Source organism: Caretta caretta, chromosome 20, assembly GCF_965140235.1.
Source record: "Caretta caretta isolate rCarCar2 chromosome 20, rCarCar1.hap1, whole genome shotgun sequence".
Classification (NCBI taxonomy): domain Eukaryota; kingdom Metazoa; phylum Chordata; order Testudines; family Cheloniidae; genus Caretta; species Caretta caretta.
In genome coordinates, this window is record NC_134225.1 from 13,033,738 (window position 1) to 13,058,053 (window position 24,316).

Below are 24,316 nucleotides of genomic sequence, written 5' to 3' on the forward strand. Positions count from 1 at the left end.
CTGGCTGCTCTGGTGTAAGTGGCCCTGGATTTCTTTCATGAACCTGGGTTTTCTCTTCTTCTGAGGTGGGTGCAGAGCCAGGGTCCTCTGCCTTCTGGGGTCTGTGGACACCTCTCTCCTCTCCTGTGGCTAGATTTAATTCCTGATCTTTATCTTCTGGACTCTGGTTCTTCTCTCCGTTTCTCATCCACATCCTCTTGTTTCTCCTTCTGGATTATGTAGGACATGCACCTAAAATTAACCCTCATCCAGAATGTCACGGAGATTAGCTGTGCCATTTTGGAGACCAGAGACTCCCAGGAGTTCGAATTCTCTTACAAACTGGAGCTCCTTGGCTACATGCTGGTGAGTGATGAGGAGCTTTGAGGACTGAAGTACAAAGGAGTTTGTTGTAATGTCATCAGACTGGGTTTCCAGGTAGATGTTGTTTTATCCATTGGCTGTGACTGTACCACTGCAGTCTCATGAGCTACCTGCACGGCACCCAGAATGCTGCTGGGTCCACTCTGAGCTTGGCAGGGATGCCGACCTATTGTGGGCTGTAAGTGGCAGGAATGGCTTGTGTCTGGGGAGTTATCTTTCTGTCCTCCGTATAGCCTGCAGATGGCCCTATGGTCCATTTCTGAGGCAGAGAGCCTGCCGAGAACAGTGTCTGTTTATTACAGACCTGGCATATGGCCCTGTTTCAGGGTGTGAGAGGAAAGCCTCTCTGCCTTTCAAATCCATTTCCCATTTTTTTTTAATTTCCCTATTCGTGCATTTCAGGACTTCATTAAAAAGGAACCACTGGATTCCCTGGCATCTCCAGTTCGCTACAAGGCAATTCTTGCCATTAGACATCTGAGGTAGGCTATTTTCTGCCATATTTCCTGGCACTGTGACGTCGTCTTTGTTAGTTCATGAGTGCCAGGTTGGGAGCAGTTTGATGCCTGCCGGATTTGGCTCACATGCTGCTCACCAGCAGAACTTTAGTTCTTGAGGGTTTGAATGTGTCCATTTGGAGGTTTGTGCTTGAAAGACACAAACTTGGAGGTTGTGGGGCATGCAGTCCAATGCAGGAGAGTTCAGATGGGGAGGGAGGTGTCTGGCTTGCTGGCAGGGGGAAGGAAGCTTGTGGGTTTCTCTAAAAAGGGGACTTGAAGCTTTAGCTTTACTTCTCAATGAGCCAATACTTAATAGAGGTGCAAAGAGGTGCTCAGCTGCAAAGTGAAGGGTTGTTTGCATTTGGGGTTTTAGATTGAGACAATCTCCAGTCATTGGACCCATTTCTTTCACTTGGAGGTGGTACTGAGTCTAATGCATGACTTTTCTCTCTCTCTCTTTCTTCTGCCAGCAAACTCAAACCATCTTTGACCTTGAAGGAAAACCGTGAGCTCCTTCATCAGTGTTTCAAAAGTTTGTTTCCCCTCCCTCCCCTGGAGAAGATGATGAAAGAGGAAGGTGAGACAGCAAAGGATGCTCTGCCTATACAGGTACGTGACAACAATTCTCCTCAGGCACCATCCACTGTATTTCTGCCCAGCAGGCACTGGGTGATGGCAGTCACACATGGCCTCCCTAGCAAGGTTATGGTTCGCTTTCCCTAGCCCCCAGTCGTCGTCCCCCCCCCCCCCCCCACACACACACACACACACAAATTATCTGTGCTGAGCCTCACTCCTTCTCTTCTGGTTTCAGTCACTGTACGTAGAGTCCTTGGAAGCCCTTGGCAAGCTAATGAAGACTTTGCTGGAGGAAGAACCAACCGCACACTGGTTCCAGGAAATGTTTCAAGTGAGTAGACCATTGAACCATGGTGAAGATTGTTTGTTTGTTTGTTGTGTTACTGCAGGGAAGAGTCAGAGATTTAGGGGGTCAAGCTTCAGTTGTGGAGGAATTTTCCACAATGGAGTGAATTGTCGGGGGAAAAAGCACCAAATTCTTCCTGGGATAAGCAGGCATGTGCCCTGCTGAAATCCACAGAAGCTATGCCATTTTATGCCAGGGCTGGATTGGGACCAACTTCTTACAATGTAGTTGACACTACTTGGACCGGCAAGAAAATCACCACTGCAGTAGCCAAATCCAAGAGAACCAGTTGAAACGGATCACTTCTTCAAAGAGGAATTCATTCATATTGAGTTAAGCCCTGTGTATGGAAACTCATCCAGAGGAGACTTCCTGTTCCTCAGACATGAACAGAATATCTTGAAGAGCTGAGGGGTGGGGAGTTTGATGCACCTTCAGTATAAAAATGAAGTTCTAAAAGGAGCTGGGCTGGGGCGGGGACTTCTCTGCTCTTTTTCAAATTAATAAAAAGAAATGCTCCTCTCTGTCATTTGGCCACTCAACGTGGGAGAAGTTGCCCAGGAAACAGAACACAGCAGCAGACATCAAACAGCATGCAATGTGGTAGACAGCTCCCATCAGACAGTCTACAGGAGACATCACGTACACAGGCCCAGGTTCATCTCTCATGTAACTCCTTTGTCTTCAATCACTCAGAGGTGAATCTGGTCCCTGGGACTTCCATTAGACATGTAATTCCTTCGCTCCATGGAGGTCGGGTGCTTTGGAGAGGGATTTTAGTGACAATTAAACCTGTTTAAGAGGAACTTTTGGGAGGGATTTTCTGGTACTAACTCTGTCCATTCCCCTGCTCTACCAACAGCTACTAGAGACATGGCTCCATTCAGAGAAGGAGTGGGAGAGAGAAAGGGCCTTGCAGGCCACCATCCAGCTGCTGACTGCCTATCAAGAGACAGTTCATAGCACAGTGAGTATAGCCTTCCTCTTCCTTGAGCTGACTTCCCTGCTTCTATCCGATCTGAGACTCAACGCAAATGCATGAAAAAAGCTTCCAGGGCAGCAGCTGGGATCTCAAAGTGACTAAGATCCCTCTGCTTCCATAAGAGAGAGGTTTACACAACAATGCTGTGACCACGCTCCGGGCAGACTGCAAGAAGTAGAGGGCAGACGATCCCCCAAACTGATGGCTTATTCTAGAATTACATGCACCAAGTCAACAGCAAATGAGCTTCCACCCTAGTTTACAAAATGCCAAACACGGTCCCCTTTTGGCATTCCAGACCTAGGCTCCCATCTAAACAGCCCAGTCTAATATAGTGAGGGGTTACTGAAAACCTGATTCACCATATGTGAGGTTCACCCATCATAAAGGACCAGATGCTTATCCCCAGGTCAAGGTGAATCTCAGGTCTTTCCCAAATAGCATGCTGCCAGCCAATCCTTAATAACGAAATTGAAGATTTCTTCTTAAAAGAAAGAAGAGAGTTACAAATGGTTAAAAGATCAATATCCATACAAGTGACTGCCAATGTTCATAGTTCAGGATCACAACAGTGATGGAATAAACTGCTGGCTTGTACAAGTCTCTCTGGAATCATCCCAACAGATCAGAATCCAAAGGCAGCTTAGATGTAAAGACTGTTAGTTTTTCCATGCATTTTCCAGGTTCTTTCAAATGATGATTTGGAAGCTCTCTGTCCTATGGCTTACACTTTCCCTGTTCAAAGTTTCAGCAGACTAGAGATGACAGGATGAGGCCCGAGCCTTCTCTTTTCTAGCTATTCTCGCAGGCTGACAAGCCTACCTCACAAAAATGGTTACAGCAGGACCTTCCCCTGAGAAAGACTAGGCAATGCAGATCGCCTCCTGTACTTTGCTTTGAAGCTAATCTACTATTTCCTGTGCATACACAGTAAACTAGTTACTCATTCGCATAAGGTGATTAGCCGTTCTTCCATTATAACACAGAGAGTTAAGCTGAAGACAATGTAGAAATTATTAGTTTCCTGCAGTATCTTACATCTTTGATTTTAAGGTTAACTGAAGACTTTGCATACATAATGAAGACCTGAAAGGGAATGAGCATCGACAAGCTAATTTGGTTACATTGTGAAACTTCTAACCGCGTATAGATCAACACAGACAAATAGACTTAGCATCTATTGTTCATTTTTGAATGAGTTGAGGATTGCTAGTCTAATCCATCTCTTTGAAATTCACATGCAAGTGAACTGTCTTGATACAGTGGAAGTGCCTCTTGTTAAGTTATTATGGGTCATACACAGGTTGCCTGGTCTGCCAGTGTCACAAATGCATTCTTGGTTCTTATGCTCCCAGGGTGGTAAAGGAAAATTTCTATTTAACCAGCTAAGAACATAAAACATAAGAATGGCTAACCTGCCTCCCGCAAAAGAATGGTTCATCTGGCCCAGTATCCTGTCTTCTGACTGCATTGTGTGAAGATATGCTTCCTTTGGTTTGTTTTAAACCTGCTGCCTATTAATTTCATTGGGGGACCCCTTGGTCTTGTGTTAGGTGAAGGGCTAAATAACACTTCCTTATTGACTTTCTCTACACCAGTCATGATTTTATAGACCTCTAGCATATTCCCTCTGAGTCGTCTCTTTTCCAAGCTGAAACGTCGCTCTTTTTTTAATCTCCCTTGGGTGAGAAGTTATCCCATAGGCCTAATTTTTGTTGCTCTTCTCTGTATTTCTTCCCATTCTAACACATCTTTTTTGAGATGAGATGACCAAAACTGCACGCAGTATTCAAGGTGTGGGGGTCCTGTAGATTCCTATCGTGGCATAATGATATTTGCTGTCTTCTTATCGATCCCTTTCCTAAGGGTTCCTAACATGTTGTTAGCTTTTTTGACCGCATGTTGAGCGGATGCTTTCAGAGAACTGTACACAATGACTCTGAGGTCTCTTTCTTGAGTGATACCAGCTAATTTAGACCCCATCCATTTCTATGTACAATTGGGATTATGTTTTCCAATGTGCATTACCCAGTACAGTACAGGAACCAGGGGCACAATGTTACCAGATGTGCCTGTTACTTTGGGGTAGGCTCATTGATTTGGGTTACTCTTCTTAGGAGGGGGGGGTCTGTAATTCTATGAATGTGCTGCTTATGTCACTTGTGTGTTCATATGGAGCTCTACTCCTTCCTTCTGCAAGTGCCCTCCCAATGGAGCTACCCTGCAGGACCTAGGTTCCCCAGGGCTGGGTTCCTCCAGCCCTAGAACTAGATGAACACGCACGCACGTACGCTCACACTAGCAGAGCAAGTCTGAGCGCACCAGGTCAATCAGCACTCTCCAGCTGATCCTCTCATATGGCCCTGTACTCAATGGGCTGGGTTAAGCAGCACTTTCAGCTGCTCCCCTCTTATGTGCCCCAAGTTTAACACATCCCTATCCCACTTCCACATTACAATTGTACTGGTAGTAACCCACTTCATGAACAAACCCCACAGTATTTTTGGGCGCTACCGGGACCTTTAGCTTAGGTAAAAGAAGGGTTGCTGCAGAGTAAATGGGGGAAGCGGAAAATACAGAGTAAAATTTGGAGAGCGAGAGAGAGGGAGAGAGAAGCAACCAGCTGAACCATAAAAGTTATTTATTGAATAATAGTGATAACTACACAAGGAGGGCTAAACAAACATAATGGTTACATTTGAAAGGTTAATACCTGAGGAAGAAAAGAAAACGGAGGGGCGAGGGGTGGGAATCTCATCCACTCCATGAGGCTTGAACTGGGTCGGGTTCCCAGGTAATGGTGGTAGCTCCGGGTCCTGAGTGCTGGAGACAGGCAGAGCCCCCAGCACAATCAGTCAGGAGATGGAATCCCAGTGGAACTGATGCAGAGTTTGGGTCTATACATCAGAACCCTTACTTGGGCATAGGTAGGGGGTTTTGTAGAGAAAATACAATGGTTCAAGGGAGAACACTAGATTTGTTTATGGGTAAACTAATGGGTTTTCAAGGGTTTTCTTTAGGCTAGACAATAGGAGCTGATCACTCTTGGCTATGGGTGGTGGTTTTTTCCAGGGAGCTCACAAGGCAACTAGGCTGCTTCAGTATTTTAGGATAATAAAGATTTATTACTAGAATTGGTCTGATAATTGCTGAGCTAGGTGTGTGCAGGCATAGGTTCATTAGCATCTGGAGCAGGGATTCCCATGATGCAATGCGTCTCTGCTTTTCTGGTCCCAGAGTTCAGTGAGGTTCTCTGTTCCTCATTCTTCATGCTAATTCCTATCCCATCTTTCATGCAGATGAGGCTAGGGGAGTTGTCTCTGTTCTTCATTCTGTATGCAAATGGAGATGTCTTAATCTTGTCACCCTTCTCAGGAGGGGTCTAGGTGTGTCTCCCAACACCCTTCATTGTTCTCTGCAAGCCTTTTCTCTCATGGGTTTTGGTTCAAACAGAGACTGGTGGGGGCGGGGGGTGTCTTTCATGAGTCAGACAGGCTAGATACTGTGCCCTGGTTCCCCAAAAAACACAGAGCTGACTGGTCTGAACAATAAGGATGGCAAGTGAAGTCTAGTCCAACTGGAGACCATTCATTCTTCGTTCTTTGTTCTTTTTTCATTAGACTCAGGGAACTTTTGATCAGTTTGGATCTCTGATTGGACTAATAGCACCATACAGCTGTGATTCGCTGGCCACGTCCCGTCAGTGGGTGGTTGACTGTATCAGCTGCCTTCTCTGTATACAAGGTGAGGAGACCATTAGCAGGTATAAGGAATTCTTCACCTTCTTTCACTGTTGTAATGTCCATTTGTCTGCCTATCTAGTTCTTTCTGTCCTGTTTGTTGTCGCTTAGATAACAGAATGGTGGGCATCTTGTAAATACCTCATTAGAAGAGAAGATTCTGATGTGTAAAGAGCCTAGCACACTTTTGGGAACTGTACAACTAATAAATGGTCTGCATACAGGTAGATAAGGGCTAAATTCCTTCGGGCTTGTCTACACAGGGACAGGAAGGAAAGTTAATCCAAATGAACTAAAGGTGTACATTTCAAGTGCATGAGGTAAATGGCATTAAACACATGTGTGGATGCTCTGATTCTGAATTAAAATGGGCCTTATTAATTGTAGTGAATTCCATGAATGAAACTAACCTGAATGAAGGCCACTTTAATTCTAAATAAGTGTGTCCCCACAGGTGTTGAATGAAGTTTAACTAATGCATTTTGAAAATGAATGGGGATTAGCTTTCTTGAATATCTCCATGGAGACAAGCCCTTGGTACTAAACATTTTCATTCTCTTTACCCTGCCACTGGCTGGATTGGAGGGGTTTCCTGGAATAATTCTGTAAACAAAAAGTTCTTCCAGCAGCCCTCTGTCATGAGCATTCCGAGCTATTGGAGTAAGTAGAGGCCATTTTTCCCTTTGTGAAAGAGTAGGATATTCTTTTCACCTAATTCTTTTCACCTAATTCTTTTCACCAGATGTTAAGGGATAGAGCTTGGTTATCGTTTAAGGCCATTTCCAATGAGGGTGACCAGACAGCAAATGTGAAACCTCGGGACAGGGGGTGGAGGGTAAGAGGAGTCTATCTAAGAAAAAGACCCCAAAATGGGGACTGTCCCTATAAAATCGGGACCCCTGGTCATCCTATTTCCAATGATTCTTAATCAGTCCTAAAAACAGTGTTGGCGATTCAGAAACAGAATAAGGGACTCCAACCTTTGAATGTACAACATAGTAATCCCAGCATTGTTTAGAAGTGACTGATGATGAGCCTGGGTTTCTTGCCAAAGTTTTTTGTCTATCCCCGTCTCTTTTACAAGGAGAGTTTGGTGGAGGGATTCACCTCTAAACTGGAACCTCTGATCTACCTGCATGAGTTGTACTTGAATGTGAGCTTAGATGTAAATAGTGAGAGCAGAGAGACTACTGAAACCAGACACACACACAAAGCTGCTCCAAGCTGAATACAGTGCTTGTTCAATCCTGGATCATTCACAATAACATACCACTACTGTTAACGTTCAGACATTTTAGGGTGTAATCCCGACTCCATTCCAGTCAACAGGAGTTTTGCCATTGACTTCAGTGGGGCCAAGATTTTACACTATGGTGATGACAACATAGCACATGGATCCTCCCGTATGAAGATCCATGCAGTAGGGATTCAGTTTCCTTAATCCTTACAGTACTTTTTCTCCTTTTCTCCACTCCAGGCCAGTCCATAAACCTGGGCTCAGCAGAGGAGGAGCTGAGATGTCTCCGTGAAGCACTAACAGCTCCAGACCCCGAGGCTCTGTTTCAGGCATCTTCCAAAATGGCCAGGGTAACTGACTCAAAAAGCTTGTGCGGATGTGCGAGTGACCGGGCACCGTTCATTTGACATTTGCTCTTTCATGATGCCTTTCCGTACTCGGAGCGAGCTGTGGGAGCGGGGCGTTGGCTGCTAGTAACCAGCAAGATGCTTTTCATAGATGTGTGCTCTGAATGCCACGTAAAAACCAGATTCCACAGAACGTTGCACGCCCATGAAAATGCGCACGCGGATGCACATGCATGTACCTATCCAGCAGGGCCGGCTCTTGCTTTCTCACTGATCCAGAGCAGTGAAGCACAAAACATAATGAAATAAAAGAACCCCCATGCCGCCCTAAGATTGGCCGGAACACTGCCCCTTGCAATCTGCCGCCCCAAGCACGAGCTTCCTTGGCGGGTGCCTGGAGCCGGCCCTGCCATCCAGCCATCCAGGAGAAAAACTGTGTTAGTGGAACGTCAAGCTGAGAAACCACCCAGGATTCATTCCGTCACCTTGTGGGTTTGCCTTCGCCGATATTTGTGTGCATGCCTCTCTTGACTGACTTCTATATGCTGTAAAAAGATGCAGTGTATGTAAGAGACTACAAAGGGAAACTTACCTCCTGCATATCCAGTACAATGTTGTGTTAACTATGCAACAGAGTCTTTGCCTCTAACCTGATATCATTAGTGTAGAATACAAAAATGTAGTCTATAGACTAGAGAGAGAATTGTAATCCCAAATGGCGAGCTAGACAGGAGGCTAATTCACCATTTGCTGATGCAGGTATATCTTTTTTTCCATTTTTAAAAGTGCTGGAGCCAAACATCATTGCGGTCTCTCCTGTTTTTGATTTGTTCCCAGGTTGTTAGTGAGTACTTTCCCTCCGAACAGGCCACAGACTTTATTGCGGCCACATTGGGTGGTCTGCTGTCTGCTAGCCCCACCTGTGCCACGGCAGCTGGACTATGGATGAAGATCATCCTGAAGGAGCGTGGAGATGCCATGCTGGACAAGGTAAAACTGGGAACTGGAGAGCTTTTCTGCCTAAACTCTAGGCTTTTTGATCTTTGCCCTCATGTGTAAGGAAGAAAAATCTTGCTGTTTCTCCCCCTCGGACATAGAGTCGATTCCATCTCTGTTCCTACCCTAAGATAGGCAATGGCAGAATCAAGAGCAGTAGAGCGAGATAATCCAAGGGAAAAGGAAGATGGTTGGTTCTTTATTGGTCTAGCTTGTTGCCACAGTATTCAGCCAAGAAAGGCTTGAGAAAACAGACTCGAGGGAAAATACAAGAAGACAGAATGACTGGCACTTGGAGGCCTCCAGGTATTAGGAGGCCTATGGCTAAGGGCTACATGGATTAAAAAGAGCACTGGGCTATTGCCACCCTCTTGCCAGGTTTCTGAGCCTGGCCTCCAGCCCGAGCAGGAACAGCTCCACTTTTAGCCCCATGGTGCAAGCCCCACAGGCCCAGGTTGACCTGAGCTCTGACACTCACTGCTGTGGGATTTTTTTGCTGTGTAGACCTACCCTTTAAGAAGAGAAGGAAGGAGGGAGAAAACTCTAGTGTCTTTGGGATCCACTATTTATATGCCTTATTCTGGAGCCCAGTGCATTAGGGCTAGATGAAAGGAGCACTCCACAAATCTTCTAACAAGGCTGGTGAAAGGCCTCAGGACAGGGAACCCTCGCAGCAGAACTGCCATGTTTGCACAGTGTTTTGAAGATGTGAAGGGCTAGGAATGAATATGAGAGGTAGTCCCCTGTTCAGAGTCCCAGGCATTTACACACTGTCTTTAAAGCACTTGCATATTTTGTGCTTGTGGTTGTTGATGAGCTCTGCATTCTTCGAGGCAAATGGTCAGATTTGGCTGCTTAAATCACACCTGCAAAATCTGGGCAAGCAAAGCTGCCTTTTGTGCATGTGAACTGGTTTATGTAATGCAGAGCTGGGCACCACCACATTAAATTACCTGGTATGTCTATGTGTGTGTCAGTGTTAATTTTTACAGCCGTGTGTGGGCACTTCGTGTGGGTTCAAGTTACGCAGACGTATTTGAACATTTGCTTCTTGAAGTGAGGCATTTCTAAAAAAGCAGCAAATGGCTAAATAAAGGCTTTGATTCTGTAGAGTGAATGGAGAGAAAGAAAAGGGGACATTTCTTTCTGGTTTTGTTCCTTCCAGGTGCCAGATATCCTGGCTATACTATATCGCCACATGCCTACGATCCAGGAGGGCAGCTTGAGGCAGTTCCTGGGGGAGGCAGTGTCCATTCTAGCTCACCATCACCAAGAGGCAGTGATCTCCAGCCTCCTCAGCAAACGTCTGCCGATGGACAGGTATATACCGCTACCTATTGCATTCATCTTGGTAAAACATGGATCCCACAGCTGTACTAGGAGATGTAGGGCTTCATTTAAGCCGCAAACAGTTTGGGATCATTCCTAAGGGTTAATAGCCTGGCTCTTTCTGCAGGAAGGTCCAAGAACATGTTAAGATGGGGTGCGGAGAGAAATTAAGTGTCATTCTGTTTCCATTCATGGATAGCTGCTTTGACATCCTAAAGATCTATCTTTACTGGTATAACTGGAGTGTATTGTTGGAAACATCTACCTCTCTAGACGCCTGAATTGAGCTCACTCTGGAAATGAGCAGTGGCTGTTGGTTTCCTGGTAGCATGACAGCTTCAGGTGCAAATCCCTGGCTGATTGCAAAGACTAGGGCCAATATTATCATCAGACCTCTGCTTGGTATCAGTGAGGGTGTGGCTGCTAGAGCAGAGTTGCCATCCTTGGTACTTAAAAGTGGACTGGAAGCAGATCCATCATTTCATTTCAAGATCCCTAACTGAGGTATCAGTTATCAGTGCTGGAATCTAAGACCATAAGAACAGCCATACTGGGTCAGACCAAAAGGCCATCTAGCCCAGTAGTCTGTCTTGCGACCGTGACCAGTGCCACATGCCCCAGAGGAAATGAACACAACAGGTCATTGTCAAGTGATCCATCCCCTGTTGCCCAGTCCCAGCTTCTGGCAAAGAGATGGTAGGGACGCCATTTGTGAAGGGGACCTAGGATGGCCAAGAACATTCGTTCTCATAGTTGTATGTCCATCTAGTAGGAATCTGGCTTTTCTTTCATCCACTTGCCTTCCAAACCCTAGATCTTTGGGAGCCACATGCTCATGATTCCATATTGACTGGGAAGTGGAGAAAACAGGAAGTGAGGTTGGCGCTCTGTGTCCTGTCCTTCTGAAGTCTAGGATTAATGGTTAGGCTGCAGGAGGACTAGGTCACTTAACTTAGTTCTGTACCTGGAAACTCAATATTTAAACATGAGGAGCATTAAAGGAGGACAGGACTCCTAACTCTCTCATCATAGGCAAGGAGAACATTTGGTCTTTGCTAAAATATGACACATTCAGGGTGAGCCACAAAAGTGTCCAGGGCTCACCTGTAACTTCTGTTAAACTGCAGTGACACCGCTGAGCAGTGGAGATCTCTGGGGGGAGACCCCTTGCTTGCCACTCAAGTCCTACGAGCCCTAATAGAGAAGATAAAGACTCCAACAAGAACAGAAGGCAGCATCACCTCAGAGACCGAAATTGACAGGCATTTGGCAGCTGCTGAACCTCTCTTAGTAAGTTAGATGGCAGACACGTCTTTCAGGCTTTCCTGTGCCCTGCGATAATCCTGCTGATGGAAAGCTGGAAGTGTGGTATAATATTGCTGTGTGGGCACTTCTCCACTGATGGACTGTTTCCCAGAGTCCAGCCTCTGCTGCAGTTTTAGATACATTACTGATTTACTTAATACTATCTGGCCATTAGAAAGTCTTTGGAGCAGGTTTCTTTGCAAATCTTCCTTTGGACTCACAGCATGCCTTGGGAGGTCATACACATTTGTACAGATGTGGGAAAGTGAGCCACGAGTTAAGCAAGTTGCTCGCTGTCATTCAAGTTCCTGGCAGAAGGGAGAATTTCGTACAGCAGATATCAGACGGGGAGAGAGGGTGTGATGGTGTTGGGAAGAGATCTCCTTTTTTACCATGCTCTCCTTTCAGGCAACATGTGCCATCTTTGAGGTGGTGTCAGCCCTGCAGTCGAGCAAAGCTGTGCGGGAACTGTTCCCAGAGTTGTTTCCTGTTCTCCTGCAGCAGGTCAGCCAAACCCTTGGACAAAAGCTGCCTTTGCCAACGAGAAGCAGCCCGAGAGAAATCCGAAAAGGGCTACAACTTCCTGAGGGCAACCCTTGCCGGTAATTAGAAGGAAGGGAGAGAAACCAAGAGAATTCCAGGAGAGTTGTGTGACGCTCCCCAGGAGTTCCCAGGGTTACGAGGCACCTTACCACCACGTGCCCTTCGAGTGAGGAAGTCTTGTCTGTGCCTGCTGTGGGTCAGTTCCCTGAAACTACCAGGCTCTGGCAAAACAAACACTGCCACCCAGGCCTCCTCAGACCTCAGTCTCTTTGTACAGGTTAATGACAGGCACACACCCACCCCCGAGTCCTCTGACCATTCCGTATGGTGTCCAGCCCTTTATCCACTGAACTCCCACAGAATTGTCAGGCCTGCTGTTCCCAATGGAACAGTACACGCCCGTTTATTACTTCTACTTTAGACTCTGTACTCGATACTTAGACTCTGTACTGCAAAACACACAGCACTTAGATATATTTCTAGTGAAAACAAGAAGGGAGATTATCAAAGAACAGAGATTCCAGTGACCGTCAGTAAGAATGCAAGCAAAAAATGGTTACATTTCAAATGAAATCATAACCTGCTCCTAGAAACTAAACTTAACCAACAGGTTAACCTCCTGTCTAAAGATGTTTCTCACCCAAAGTTCTCAACCAAGCCTGATCGCGACCCCTCTTTCATGAAGCAAACTCGCGGTCCATCTACTTCCTAAGTGAAAGATGTCCCCCAAATAGACTAGAGCAAACCTTTGATGTGTACCCCAAAATTGGGTCCCCACCCCCTGTCTACTTCCTGCTACTTTTCTTTCTTTAAAGTTCTCACAGTCCTTCTCAACTGAATGTACATTAAGCATGTAGGGTTCACATGTAAACAAACAGATGGATAAACATTTCTTGCCTGAAAGAAAACCATTTTGTCACCTTTCCTGGTGACTAGTCCCAAGACACAGATCCTAAGAATGTAATTTTCAGTGCATATCCATGACTCTTTACACAGCATCTGTACATGCGTTTCACAATGATATTGGTGACATGGGCTTTTATTTGAGACTCATGGGGCAATCTTTTAGTGAACTAGAATGTACGTACCAGGCCCCTCGGCACCCACTCTGTGCCCCTCGCCAGTTAACACGAAGATTCCTGAGTCCTCAGTTGACTTCAGCTCTGGTAGCACATTAATGTACATTTCCCACCAATCTCACAACATGATTAGTTTCTCTTCTTGTTGTGTTTCTTTATTTCGTGCCAACAAGGTGCTCAAATTACAGACTTCATGGTTTTATAATGTCTCTGAATTTTCCTAGGAAACCAGGATCTCAGCTCTGTTCATGGATGGGCAGCAGGTATCAAATAAACATAAGGAAGTACTACTTCACACAACACACGGTCAACCTGTGGAACTCATTGCCAAGGGATGTTGTGAAGGCCAAAAGTAAAACAGGCTTTTTTTAAAAAAAAGAATTAGATAAGTTCATGGAGAACAGGTCCATCAATGGCTATTAGGCAAGATGGTCAGGGATGCAACCCCAAGCTCTGGGTGTCCCTAGGCCTCTGGCCGCCAGAAACTGAGACTGGACAACAGGGATTGGATCATTTCATGATTGCCCTGTTCTGTTCATTCCTGCTGAAGAAGCTGGCATTGACCAATGTTGGAAGAGAGTGTACTGGACTAGATGGACCATTGGACTGGGCCAGTAAGGCTGATCTTAGGTAGTGGCCACAGTGGGTCAGGTTTTCAAGATGGGTGCCTCAGTTTTGTCCACAAAACTTGAATTTGTTCAGGTGGATGGGTACCTAGCTATGTGATTGCTGGCGCTGCAGACACGAGTATATATTCTGCTCATGCTGTTGGCCCATGTGCAGGCCCATTTTAGGTACCTATATGTGACGGGGTGGTAGGCTGTGCCCCGGCCTCTTCCATGGACACAGACTGCTCCGAGTCCCTCCAAAGTGTTCTAGGGATGCCTGCTCCTGAGATCCTGGTGGTAAGGGCTCTGAGGACTGTTTGACCCCAACGGATGATCTTAAGTCACCTTTACGCTTGACCTTTGTTTTCTTTCTCCTCCCTCTTGTCTATACTTTCGTGTCTAGGTTTCTCCAGACCCTTTACATATATTTCCTCTTTACCTGGCCCTTCAGGTTTTATTTCCACCCTCCTGGGCCTCCATACCTGCCTTGGTGTCCCTGTTAGAAAGGGATTCCAGTCCATGCCCAGTAGAAGGCAGTGGGGCAATCCATCCACTACCGCTACATGTTTCTGCCTAAACTTCCCCTTAATTTTCAGAGCCCTTAAAATTGGGCAGAATTTATTGTCCCCATGGACACTGGGCAGAATTTCTTGTCCCCATGGACCTGGTATTCAGTTTTGATCCTACCTCTGGGAAGTATCCAGTGGGGTTTCACTAACTCCTGCCTGATTAGCAAACAGGATGAAGCTGTGTCCATTAGTCCCTTTGCTGGCTCCTCCCTACCCAGACCGATACGGTAGGTACTTTCTTTTTTCTTTCCTGCCTGGGAGTCTTGTCCCAACCACAAAACTGGGCAAACCCACAGTCCATTTTAGGACAGTCTCTTTTTAGATGTCCTTCACGTCCATGTCGGAAGCACACTGTAGGCCAAGCTCCCACTACAGTTCCTTGAGGCTCCTCCCTCTTCTTCTTGCTGCCCTTCCCAGCTGTAGGCACTCTGGTCCTTCTCAGATCTAGTCCCTTAAACCACTGACTCACTCTGGGAATGTCCGCCTCTGTAAATTCCTCTCACTTTAACTGTGGGGTCCAGATGAACTGGCTGGCACCACAGAACCCATCCTCGGATATGCTCAGGGAGACTCTGAAGAAACTTCCAGAATCATGCAGTCCATGATCTCCCCCACAGTCTGAGTATCTGGCCTTACCAATGAGTGGCCCAATCTTTTAATTCCTGTCCAAATGCACGGAGGCATAATCCCTCAATCCATCTTTCAACTCTACATTTCTGGCAGTACTTTTCTGTGGACAGGCCCCACCTCGTCCAGCATGGCTGCCTTAATCATGTCATAATCGCTTGCCTGCTCATCACTAAAAGCCCTGTATGTGCTTCCCCGGTTAAATAGGGTGTCAGTTGAAGGGCCCACATTGTTCTGTCCCTAGGATGTCTCACTGCTGCTCCTTGAAGAGTAACCAAAAACACATCGGGGTTGTTCTCAGGTCCCATTTTTACAGTCTGATCTCCTGTTCCTGGTTTCCATTTCCTGTCACAGGACTCACCAAACTTTGGAGGAGTTGTTGCCAGACCTGGGCTTGCTCCCGTATAAATTCCTGACGGCTCTTTTGCTGTTAAACCTACCAGGCAAGAAAAGGCTGTTTTTCTGCCTGGTGGGATTGTTGGAAGGTCTGTCGGGTCTTCTACACCAGTGGTCTCCAAACTGGGGTGCGCGGGAAGATCCCGGGGGGAGCGTGGCATTAGTAGCGCCGCCAGACAGCACTCTGCCGTTTTTTTCCTTCGGCGGCAGCTCTGCACGTCCAAGGCTGGTGCTCCCCTTTGGCGGCCCGCCTGCGGCAGGTCTCCCATCGGAGGCGCGTCTGCGGCAGGTCACCCTGGGGGTGCGTGAGCCAAAACGTTTGGAGACCACTGTTCTACACCAGCAGTTCTCAACCGGGCCGGTTTTAGCGGTTCTGCCAAGCAAGGTTGACTTTAGACTAGCTGGGGCTCAGGGCAGAAAGCTGAAGCTTTGAGCCCAGCCGGGCTGGAGCCCTGAGGCCCAGCACCTGCACTAAAGCCCCGAGGACCTGCACCCTGTGGGGTTAAAATCCGGAGCCAGGAGCCCCAAACTCTGATGCCTGGCAGGGCAGAGGCCTGGAACTGGGCCATGGAGTCTTTCTAGCATGTTGAGGGTGGGGGGAGGCTCAGAAACAGAAAGGTTGAGAACCCCTGTTCCACACTTCTCTTTGCAGCTTCATCACCCGTTTCAGTGTTCCCTCCATCACCGGACTGCCAAACCTCTACACCGGCTTCTCCAACAGGCTCTCCATTTGCATAGATAACAGGGAAATCCCTGATGAGCCCCCAGCTGTGACAGAGAGGGGTGTTGCACCCCCACATCTTCCACAAATACAGACCGCGTTGAGACTCTTTTCCTTCTAAGCACCAACATATAGTCTATTTAATCTCCCTACCAATACATAGCACCTTTATATTGTATCTCAACTTTCTAAACTCTTCTCCAAAAGTCGGGTGGGGAGTAAGGTGTTTCCACTCAGAGACCACACTTTGTCAGGCTCTCCTAGCTTTTTGTCTTTCTGTTTCTCTTAGGGTGACCAGACAGCAAGTGTGAAAAATCAGGACGGGGGTAGGGGTGTGGGGCGGGGGGGAGGGAATAGGCACCTGTATAAGATAAAGTCCCAAATATCAGGACATCTGGTCACCCAAGTTTCTTTCTCTGTCTGTTCCCCTCAAAGGGATCCTGCCCATGTCCTTTTACACAGTTTCCCTGTTAATGGAATGATTGGTTCCTTGACTCACTAGCCCCAATCTGACCTTGTAATCAGGTACACCTCTCTCCAATTAGGCCTTCTGTGAGGAACGGAATTAGTAGGAATAGTGACCAGAGTGCTGACTCAAGTGCAAACCCTCAGCACTCTGTCACCTCATATCTGGAGATATGACCCCAAAATGTCCATTAGTGATCACCACACTCGATGCCCCCTGTTTCTGGGTCCTGATCATGTACCTTTTCCATATCACTTTACTCTGCTCGTGCCCATAGTCCTTGCAGAAAGAGAAAAAGGACTGCAAAATTTTGTCCCTAGCAAAACTAGTCCTATGAGATGTATGAGACTGAAACTTACCTCCCAGCATCAAGTCCTTCCAGGGACACTGGTATCCAGGACATTGCCAATGGAAGAACTGCCGATTGAACAGCAGACCTGAGAAGTAGCCGGGGCTTCCTGACTCTCTGTTCAAGCTGCACCTTCCTCCTGATTGCTGCAGTTCTGTGCCTCTCTTTCCCCAGGCTTTCTATCAAAGCATTCGAGTCTGTGCTTTTCAAGGGTGGGAATGAGAGACTGGTGAGAGCGCTCAGGAAGCAGAGAACCTGGATTCTTCTGGAAAACCCCAAGACTCACCATGAGGGAGTGTGTCTGCTGGTGAGGGAAGAGATCTAGGAGGCATCATTTTATCCTTGGGAATCAGTAGCCAATAGAGTGGCTGAGAGGGAACCTCCCGTTTATAGCTTTGTGGGTGGGTGGGGGGGTGGGGTGTCCTGGGTGGAAACACACAGCTCCCACTCCTAGATATCAGAGCTGTCTGCTCAGAGTAGCTGAGTTTTTTTGAAGTGTGCAATCTAGCCCATGAGCGGTTTCTTTTGTCTTCCAGTCTTCTGCTAAGATCTGGACTCATAACACCTGAGATCATACAGAGCCTCCTCCGCTGGGTGAATTCCCCCACAGAAAACCACCGAGTCACCAGCACAGCTTTCCTTGCCCAGGTAAGACACAGGGCTCTGAAGAGTAGTTTCACCATTAGACTCTTGTCTGCCTTTCTTTCGGGAGTTGTACAGTTCTGTTCATAGGAGTCATTGTCATTTTAGACAGTAGAATAGGTCCTCCTTTATATGGAAACCTCACCAGGAACTTCACGATACCTTTCTGAGTCCTTCTCTCTCTCTCTGTGGTTTTTTTTGCCGTCATTGCCTATACTAGCTACACAACCACAGGTGCTGGCTGAGAGAGATACGGACAGAGTTTGGATGACTGGACCTCTTCTGCCAAGTCCTAGTGCTGATCCTAACCAACAGCTCCTGATTTTGGTTTCGCTCAGCAGATCTTCTGAATGAACCTAGTGTCCTAATACTACCAACCAAGCAACCTACAACTACATTAATGTCTATCTTAGGTTCTCATCACTCTAGTATCTGAGTACCTCCAAACTCTTTAATGTCTGTATCCCCACCACACTCCTGCGAGGTAGGGAAGGACTATGTTTCCTAGTTTACAGGCAGGGAACTGATGCACAGAAGGGCTAAGTGACTTGCCCAAGGTCACACAGGAAGTCTTTGAGGGAGCAGGAAATGGAACCTGGGTCTCCTAAGTCCTAGGCTAGTGTGATACCTGCCGCAGCATCCTCCCTTTCCACAGCCTTCCTCCAACATCTGCATCATATTTCCCACTTATGCTAAGCAACTATCTTCGGGGCTCATCTGCTTCTAAGAAAAACAACCTCTCTGTGCCTGTGATGGGCTGTACCTGAGCTTTGAGGCTCCTTACAAGAGGCCCCGTGGTCCTACTACACCCTGCCCCAGGAAAAGAGCCCCCAGTCTGGGTCTGTCTAGAGAGGCTTCATGAAAGCAGCCAATCCGAGCCCATGAGGCTCAGCTAAAAGGAGCTGAAGGGCCTTAGCAGGTCAGTTCCTGGCAGGAACTGGAGGGGCAAGAAAGGGCGCTGCTCTCTGGCCACAGAAATTCAGGGGACAGCCAGAGTTTGATTCTGGCAGCCTTTACTTAAGCTGGGTTTTCAGGAAGAGAGTCCCGAAGAACTTTAACCCTGAGGTGAGGGTGAAGCTAAAAGTGGCCGGTAGGAAGAAGCGACAATGAACTGAAATCAAGCAGTGCCTAGCTCCTGTTTATAGGATCCATGGTTTGGAACCCAGAGTTAGGGGCAGGCCCAGGTTCCCCTACCACCAACAGTGGCATAAGCCCCATGGAGGGGACAATGCTAATGGAGAGTTTGAACAAAGGGCAGAATGTAAAGGACCCAGAGTTGGGGCTGGAGACCCAAGTGAGGGCAATGGGATTGTTCTGGACTACCCCAGAAGGGGTTCCTTTGGACTTTGGGACTCAGCCAGAGGCCTGAGCCACAGAAGGCTCACTGAGGACGGCTGGCAGGGTGCACCAGGGCTGAGAAAAGGACTGTGATACCATACCCAGCCACTAAGAGGCTCTCAAGAGGTGAGTGGATCCCTATTCTAGTGCCCAAAAGGAAAGCTCCATGTTTTGTAGACCTTTCTCATTTGTGTGGAATACTAAAGTTACAGTGTATTATGTGCCAAGTATCAGAGGGGTAGCCATATTTGTCTGTATCCTCAAGACTGGGGCTGTAGGAGGACTCCTTGTTGTTTTTGACAGCGTATGACATGTCTGCTCAAATTCTATTCCCAATCTTAATGATCCTATTGGGGCTAATGGACAGGTTGATTTTCTTTCAGCTAATGAGTGATCCCATGCTCAGGGAGAAGAAGTTCCTTAAGCCAGTCTTACGCATCTTGGAAGAAAGGTCACATGATAGGAACAGCATTGTCCGTCAGATGGCTGTAAGAGGCCTGGGAAATTTAGTCTGTGGGGCACCTGAGAAGGTAAGAGAGAATATTGACTAGAATGCAGCATAACTAGAGAAACCAAGGGAAATAGTTCTTCGGAGTTTACAGAGGCTGCACACAATGCACTAGGCCAAATTCTGCTCTCTCACATACCCGAGTAACCTCTTTGCAGTCAATACAGGGCAAGCTAGATCCTTTGCTAAGCTGGGCATAAGCAAACAATCTGTGCACTTTAATATGACCATGTGTAAATGTCTCCATCTAGGAATAAAAAATGCAGGCCTTACTTACAGGATGAGAGACTCTATCCCAAGAAGCAATGATGCTGAAAACCACTTGAGTCATGGCAGAGAATCAGTTGAACATAAGGTGTCCCAATGCGAAGTTGTGGCCAAAAGGGCTGAAATGATCCTTAGAGGCATAAAGAGAGGAATCTTGACTAAGAGTAAAGAAGTTCTTTTCCCTCTGAATATGACGCTCATGTGAGCACTGCTGGAATGCTGTGTCCAGATCAGGTCTCCACAATTCAAGAAGGATGCTGATAAATTAGAGAGGATTCAGAGAAGAGTCACAAGAATTCTGAAAGGATTGGAAAAGATACCTCTAGTGATAGACTCAAGGAGCTCAATGTATTTAGCCTTACAAAGAGAAGGTTAAGGAGTGACTTGAGGACAGTCTAGAACTACTCACATGGGGAACACATTTTGAGAATGGGTTCTTCCCATTAGCAAACAAAGGTATAAGAAGATTCAATGGGGGAAAATGAAACTAGACTAATTCAGACTGGTAATAAGGCATTGATTTTTAGTGGTAATTTTAATTAACCATTGGAACAATTTACCAAGGGTTGTAGTGGATTCTCTGTCACTAGCAATTTTAAAATCAAGATTGAACGTTTTTCTAAAAGATACACTCTAGTTCCAACAGAGACTATTTCGGGGAAGTTCAGTGTTATGCAGGAGGTCAGGCCGGATAATCACAAGGGTTCCTTTTGGCCTTGGAATCTAAGTAACTAGGAATCTAATGATAGGATGACACAGGTGTATTATGGCACCAAGTTTGGCTCATTGTAGCTCGAACCTGGTCTGAAATATAGCTATAGGTCTCCGGGGGTGGGAGGGGGAGATGAAATTCCCACAGCTTCATAACTGCTAAAGAAAACGTATTAGAAGTGTGATCAGTGTTCTTTAATGTCATATTTTTGTCCAGGTGAAAAAGCACAAGAAGTTTCTTATGGTCATACTGATCAGGGCCTTAAGTGACCCTTTCAGTTCTGAAGTCATTGGCGAGAGCATGAAAGCAGTGGCCAAAGTCCTGAAGGAGCTGAAAGAGAAGGACATAGGTTCTTCCTTCAGAGACCTCACCCAACAGATCCGGACCTACTTTGACAACGTATGTGACCAGAACTCTCCAGCCCCAGTTCAACCGATCTTGATTAGACTCCATTTACTCCCTGGGCATTGCTCATGTCAGAGTGAAGAGATGTTTCGGCCCCAGGGAAGAGAGGTGTTTTACGGAGGAGGAGAACATTAGGAGGATGGGGATGACATCCCTGCTCCCACAGTCTCCCCCTTCTGTTCTTCTTTCTTGCCACTGAGAACCTCAAAGAAAGTCTGAATACTAGATTAGATAGCTAGATAACCATGAAAAGGGGGTTCCAAGGTACAATAGAGAGTGTTGGGCCTGCTCTATACCATTTTTATGTGAGAGGGTTGGAATGATTCCGTTTTTGCAGAGAATTTTGAGATTTCAAATTTTGGTTTTGTTCCTATTTGTGGGACTCCCTCTCCCCAAACTTCAAAACTCTTTGTGAAACAGAATTACTATTCTCAACCGAGCTCTATTGAAAGCCTTGGGTCCGGGCAGTCTGCTCTCGGTGCTGGGAACCCAGGTGCTGGGAACCCAGGAAACTGTGGGAGCTAGACGTGCCAGGGAGTTGCAAATTTGAGAGCCAGGGTCCCAGACGCTGTGGGTTTGGAAGCCCACGATCCCAGTCAGCCTGCTAGATCGGCTTCCAAGGAGCTGAATGGGTGCACTGTCAAGACAGCAGGCAGGTTTCTAAGGACACCTGCCTGGCTTCTGGAGGAATTTCATCAAAATGGAACTGTCGCTAAAATAGTTTGATGAATCAGCAAATTCAAATCAAAAATTCGTTCATGAAAGTGTTTCCGACGAGCTGTAGTTGGAATCCCTCAACTTTAGCGTAGAAGAGATGGCTGTGCGAGGTACGTGATGTGATTGTCCCTTAGTTACTAACTTGTGGGGCTTTCTTGGCTGTAGGAGGACGATGCTCTTCGTTTATTGTCCTTTGTCCTATTTGGCATCCTGGCCCGCCTGACCAAAAGAAAATGGAAGGGCTATTTCGCCGAGCAGGTTAGACAGAGCTGGGTCACACTTCTGCTGCACCTGCAAGACCCGAACCCCAGGGTTTCAGTGGTAAGACCGAGAGTGACTTATTTACTAAGCCAAAGGAATCTTCCTCCCAATGCCAGGGGAGATCTGCTATTCCTGCCTGCTGTGGAGGCCCAAATTCTCCCCTCAGTTCATTGCCCTCCTGCTGAGTCAGTTCCCGCCAGGTTGCTCCATGGCTGCCTCACCAGAATCCAAGATAGGTCATGGGTCTGAGCCCGACAGCTCTCTATTCCTGTCTGTCTCTGCACCCCAGGCCCCTGCCTCCCCAGAACAGAAGAGAGACCTGGTGCAGCAGCTTTCATAGGTAGATCTGTTCCAAAAAGACATTGATGCTACCTCTAGGTTGCAGTGGAAGCTCTCCCCTCTATTAGTCATTCCTGCATGTTTTCTGCCAATTACATCCAGATGAATCCCTTTTTATCCTGGAATAGATGAGCAGGCAAGCAGATGAGTTCCCTTTGAATGACCATAGCACTCAGTAGGGAACAATTAAATGGTGTGACACGCTTTCTTTTTTTCAGGAATGCAGAGCTACGTTTCACCTCTGTGTCCCGTTTTTGGGACTGAAGAGGCTCCAAACTGCAGTGAATGAACACCTTGATAGCACAGCTGAGCTGAAGCCTGAGGAGCTCCAGGTGGACATTTGCAGACACCTTGTGAGTGAGCTGTTGAAGTGTCTGAGATTCTTGACTGGAGTGGCGTGTGGTGGTGTAGAGATGTGTGATGGGTAATGGAAATAACGGTCAGAGTGGGATATATGACTGAGGGTGATGGAAAATGTAAATCTGCCACAGATCCCCATTTTTCCCACGTCCACCCAGTCACCTGTTCTTTCTCTGATTTACCTGTGGCTCGTAAAAGCATGTGCTGGCAGTCAAAGGGCACTTCTAGCCAGAGAGAGCTCATGTGTCCCTGATTTCCTCTAGGCCAAAGAGAATGCCGAGCTGCTGGAGAACTTGTACAAAAGCACCATCACGTACTTCTGTAGCAGCTGGGAAGAGATGCGGGCAGTTGCAGCCAAGTTAGCTGGTGAGAGATGATGCCCAGTGTCCCTTTTGGTATTCCCATTGAGGGAGAGAGAAGAAAATCCCACTGTGCAGCCATTAATCTCTCTGTGCCTCAGCTTCCCATCCATAAATGGGGATGTTAATATCCCTACCTCTCCAGTGTGGTGGTCGGAGGAAATCATGACTTGCTATAAAGTGCTTTGGAATTGTTGCAAGGAAAGCATGGTGCAGTCATTTAGAAGTAAAGGCTGGGACACTGTCTCGTAGGGCATGTTTACACTTGGAGCTGGGGGTCTAATTCCCAGCTTGATGAGACATACCCGCACTAGCCCTGAGTGCCAAAAATAGAGAGTAGCTGCGATGGCAGGAGCAGCAGGAAGTTTAAGCACCCCAAGTATGATCCCATCCAAACCCCAAAGTTGATTCTCAAGGTGGCTAGCTCCTCCCACTGCTCGTGCTGCTTTACCTACATTCTAATTTTAGCATGCGAGCGCTGTCCGAGCTAGAGTGGGCCTGTCGCATTGAACTGGGAGTGATCTCCCTCGCTCAAAGTGCAGACCCACCCACAGTGTTGCTCAGTGCTCTTCACTACTACTTCATCATTGGGAGGCATGCAGCCCACCTGCCCTCAGCGCCTGCTGTTTCAGGTTCCTGGCCACACCACCTTGTCAAGGAGGCAAAAGGTTCCTCCGCTTTGGCCCTGTGCCCTCTTCTCCCAAGCATACCCAGGTGAGACAGGCAGGCGTTGTGCCCTAAGTCTCACCTATCAGTCACCTTGTGGGATCCCTGCTTAGAACTCACTTATTCCTGGCCCCAGTCCTTTGCTCAGACCACTAGACCAAGACACTAGCTTAGTATGTCTCCAATAACTGACAGCAGTGGCAAGAGGAACACAGACTCTTTAAAGCAAATGGGTTTTGTGGAAACATTCTTAAAAAAAAAAAAGTCTTTCTCATTCTCTTCAGTGTGGACTCTAAACTGCACTAGCATCCTCTTGCCCACAGCTCACCCTTAGGTCCACAGTAGGAGAGGCCAAAGACCTGTCTAGGGGCTGCTAATATCACTTTGCACTCAACAAGGGAAGGTTTTATTGTTGTTGTTTGTTTTCCATTGTGTATTTAGGCATCATCCTGGAACACACAGACAGGCAGCATATGAAATGGCTGGACCTGGACCATCTGCTGATGTGTAAGTAATAAATACAGCTGAAGTTCTGCTCATCCGTGAGTTCTAAAGGAATTTAGCTGACAAGCAGCTGTAACCGATAGCACTGGTGCAAAGTGCATCAGCCACACGTCAAAGGACAAATTCACTCTTGCCCAGTAGAAAGTCAGCTTTAAT

General features: G+C 47.0%; 1 protein-coding gene across 1 annotated transcript; it reads left to right on the forward strand.

Moving 5' to 3' along the window:
• The first annotated feature begins 202 nt into the window (after positions 1 to 202).
• On the forward strand, positions 203 to 1,586 carry LOC142069712 (maestro heat-like repeat-containing protein family member 2B). The gene is made up of 3 exons (XM_075121777.1): positions 203 to 345; positions 766 to 845; positions 1,334 to 1,586. The coding sequence occupies exons 1-3, from the start codon at positions 226 to 228 to the stop codon at positions 1,584 to 1,586; spliced, it is 453 nt and encodes a 150-aa protein (XP_074977878.1). The 5' UTR covers positions 203 to 225.
• Positions 1,587 to 24,316: the final 22,730 nt, after the last annotated feature.

What these genes read in the sequence shown, in the direction of transcription:
- LOC142069712 (XM_075121777.1), top strand. Translation starts at nt 226, where the DNA reads ATGCACCTAAAATTAACCCTCATCCAGAATGTCACGGAGATTAGCTGT. An exon ending in AGCTCCTTGGCTACATGCTG is followed by an intron (nt 346 to 765) that starts GTGAGTGATGAG and finishes CGTGCATTTCAG; the next exon opens with GACTTCATTAAAAAGGAACC. An exon ending in CTTGCCATTAGACATCTGAG is followed by an intron (nt 846 to 1,333) that starts GTAGGCTATTTT and finishes TTCTTCTGCCAG; the next exon opens with CAAACTCAAACCATCTTTGA.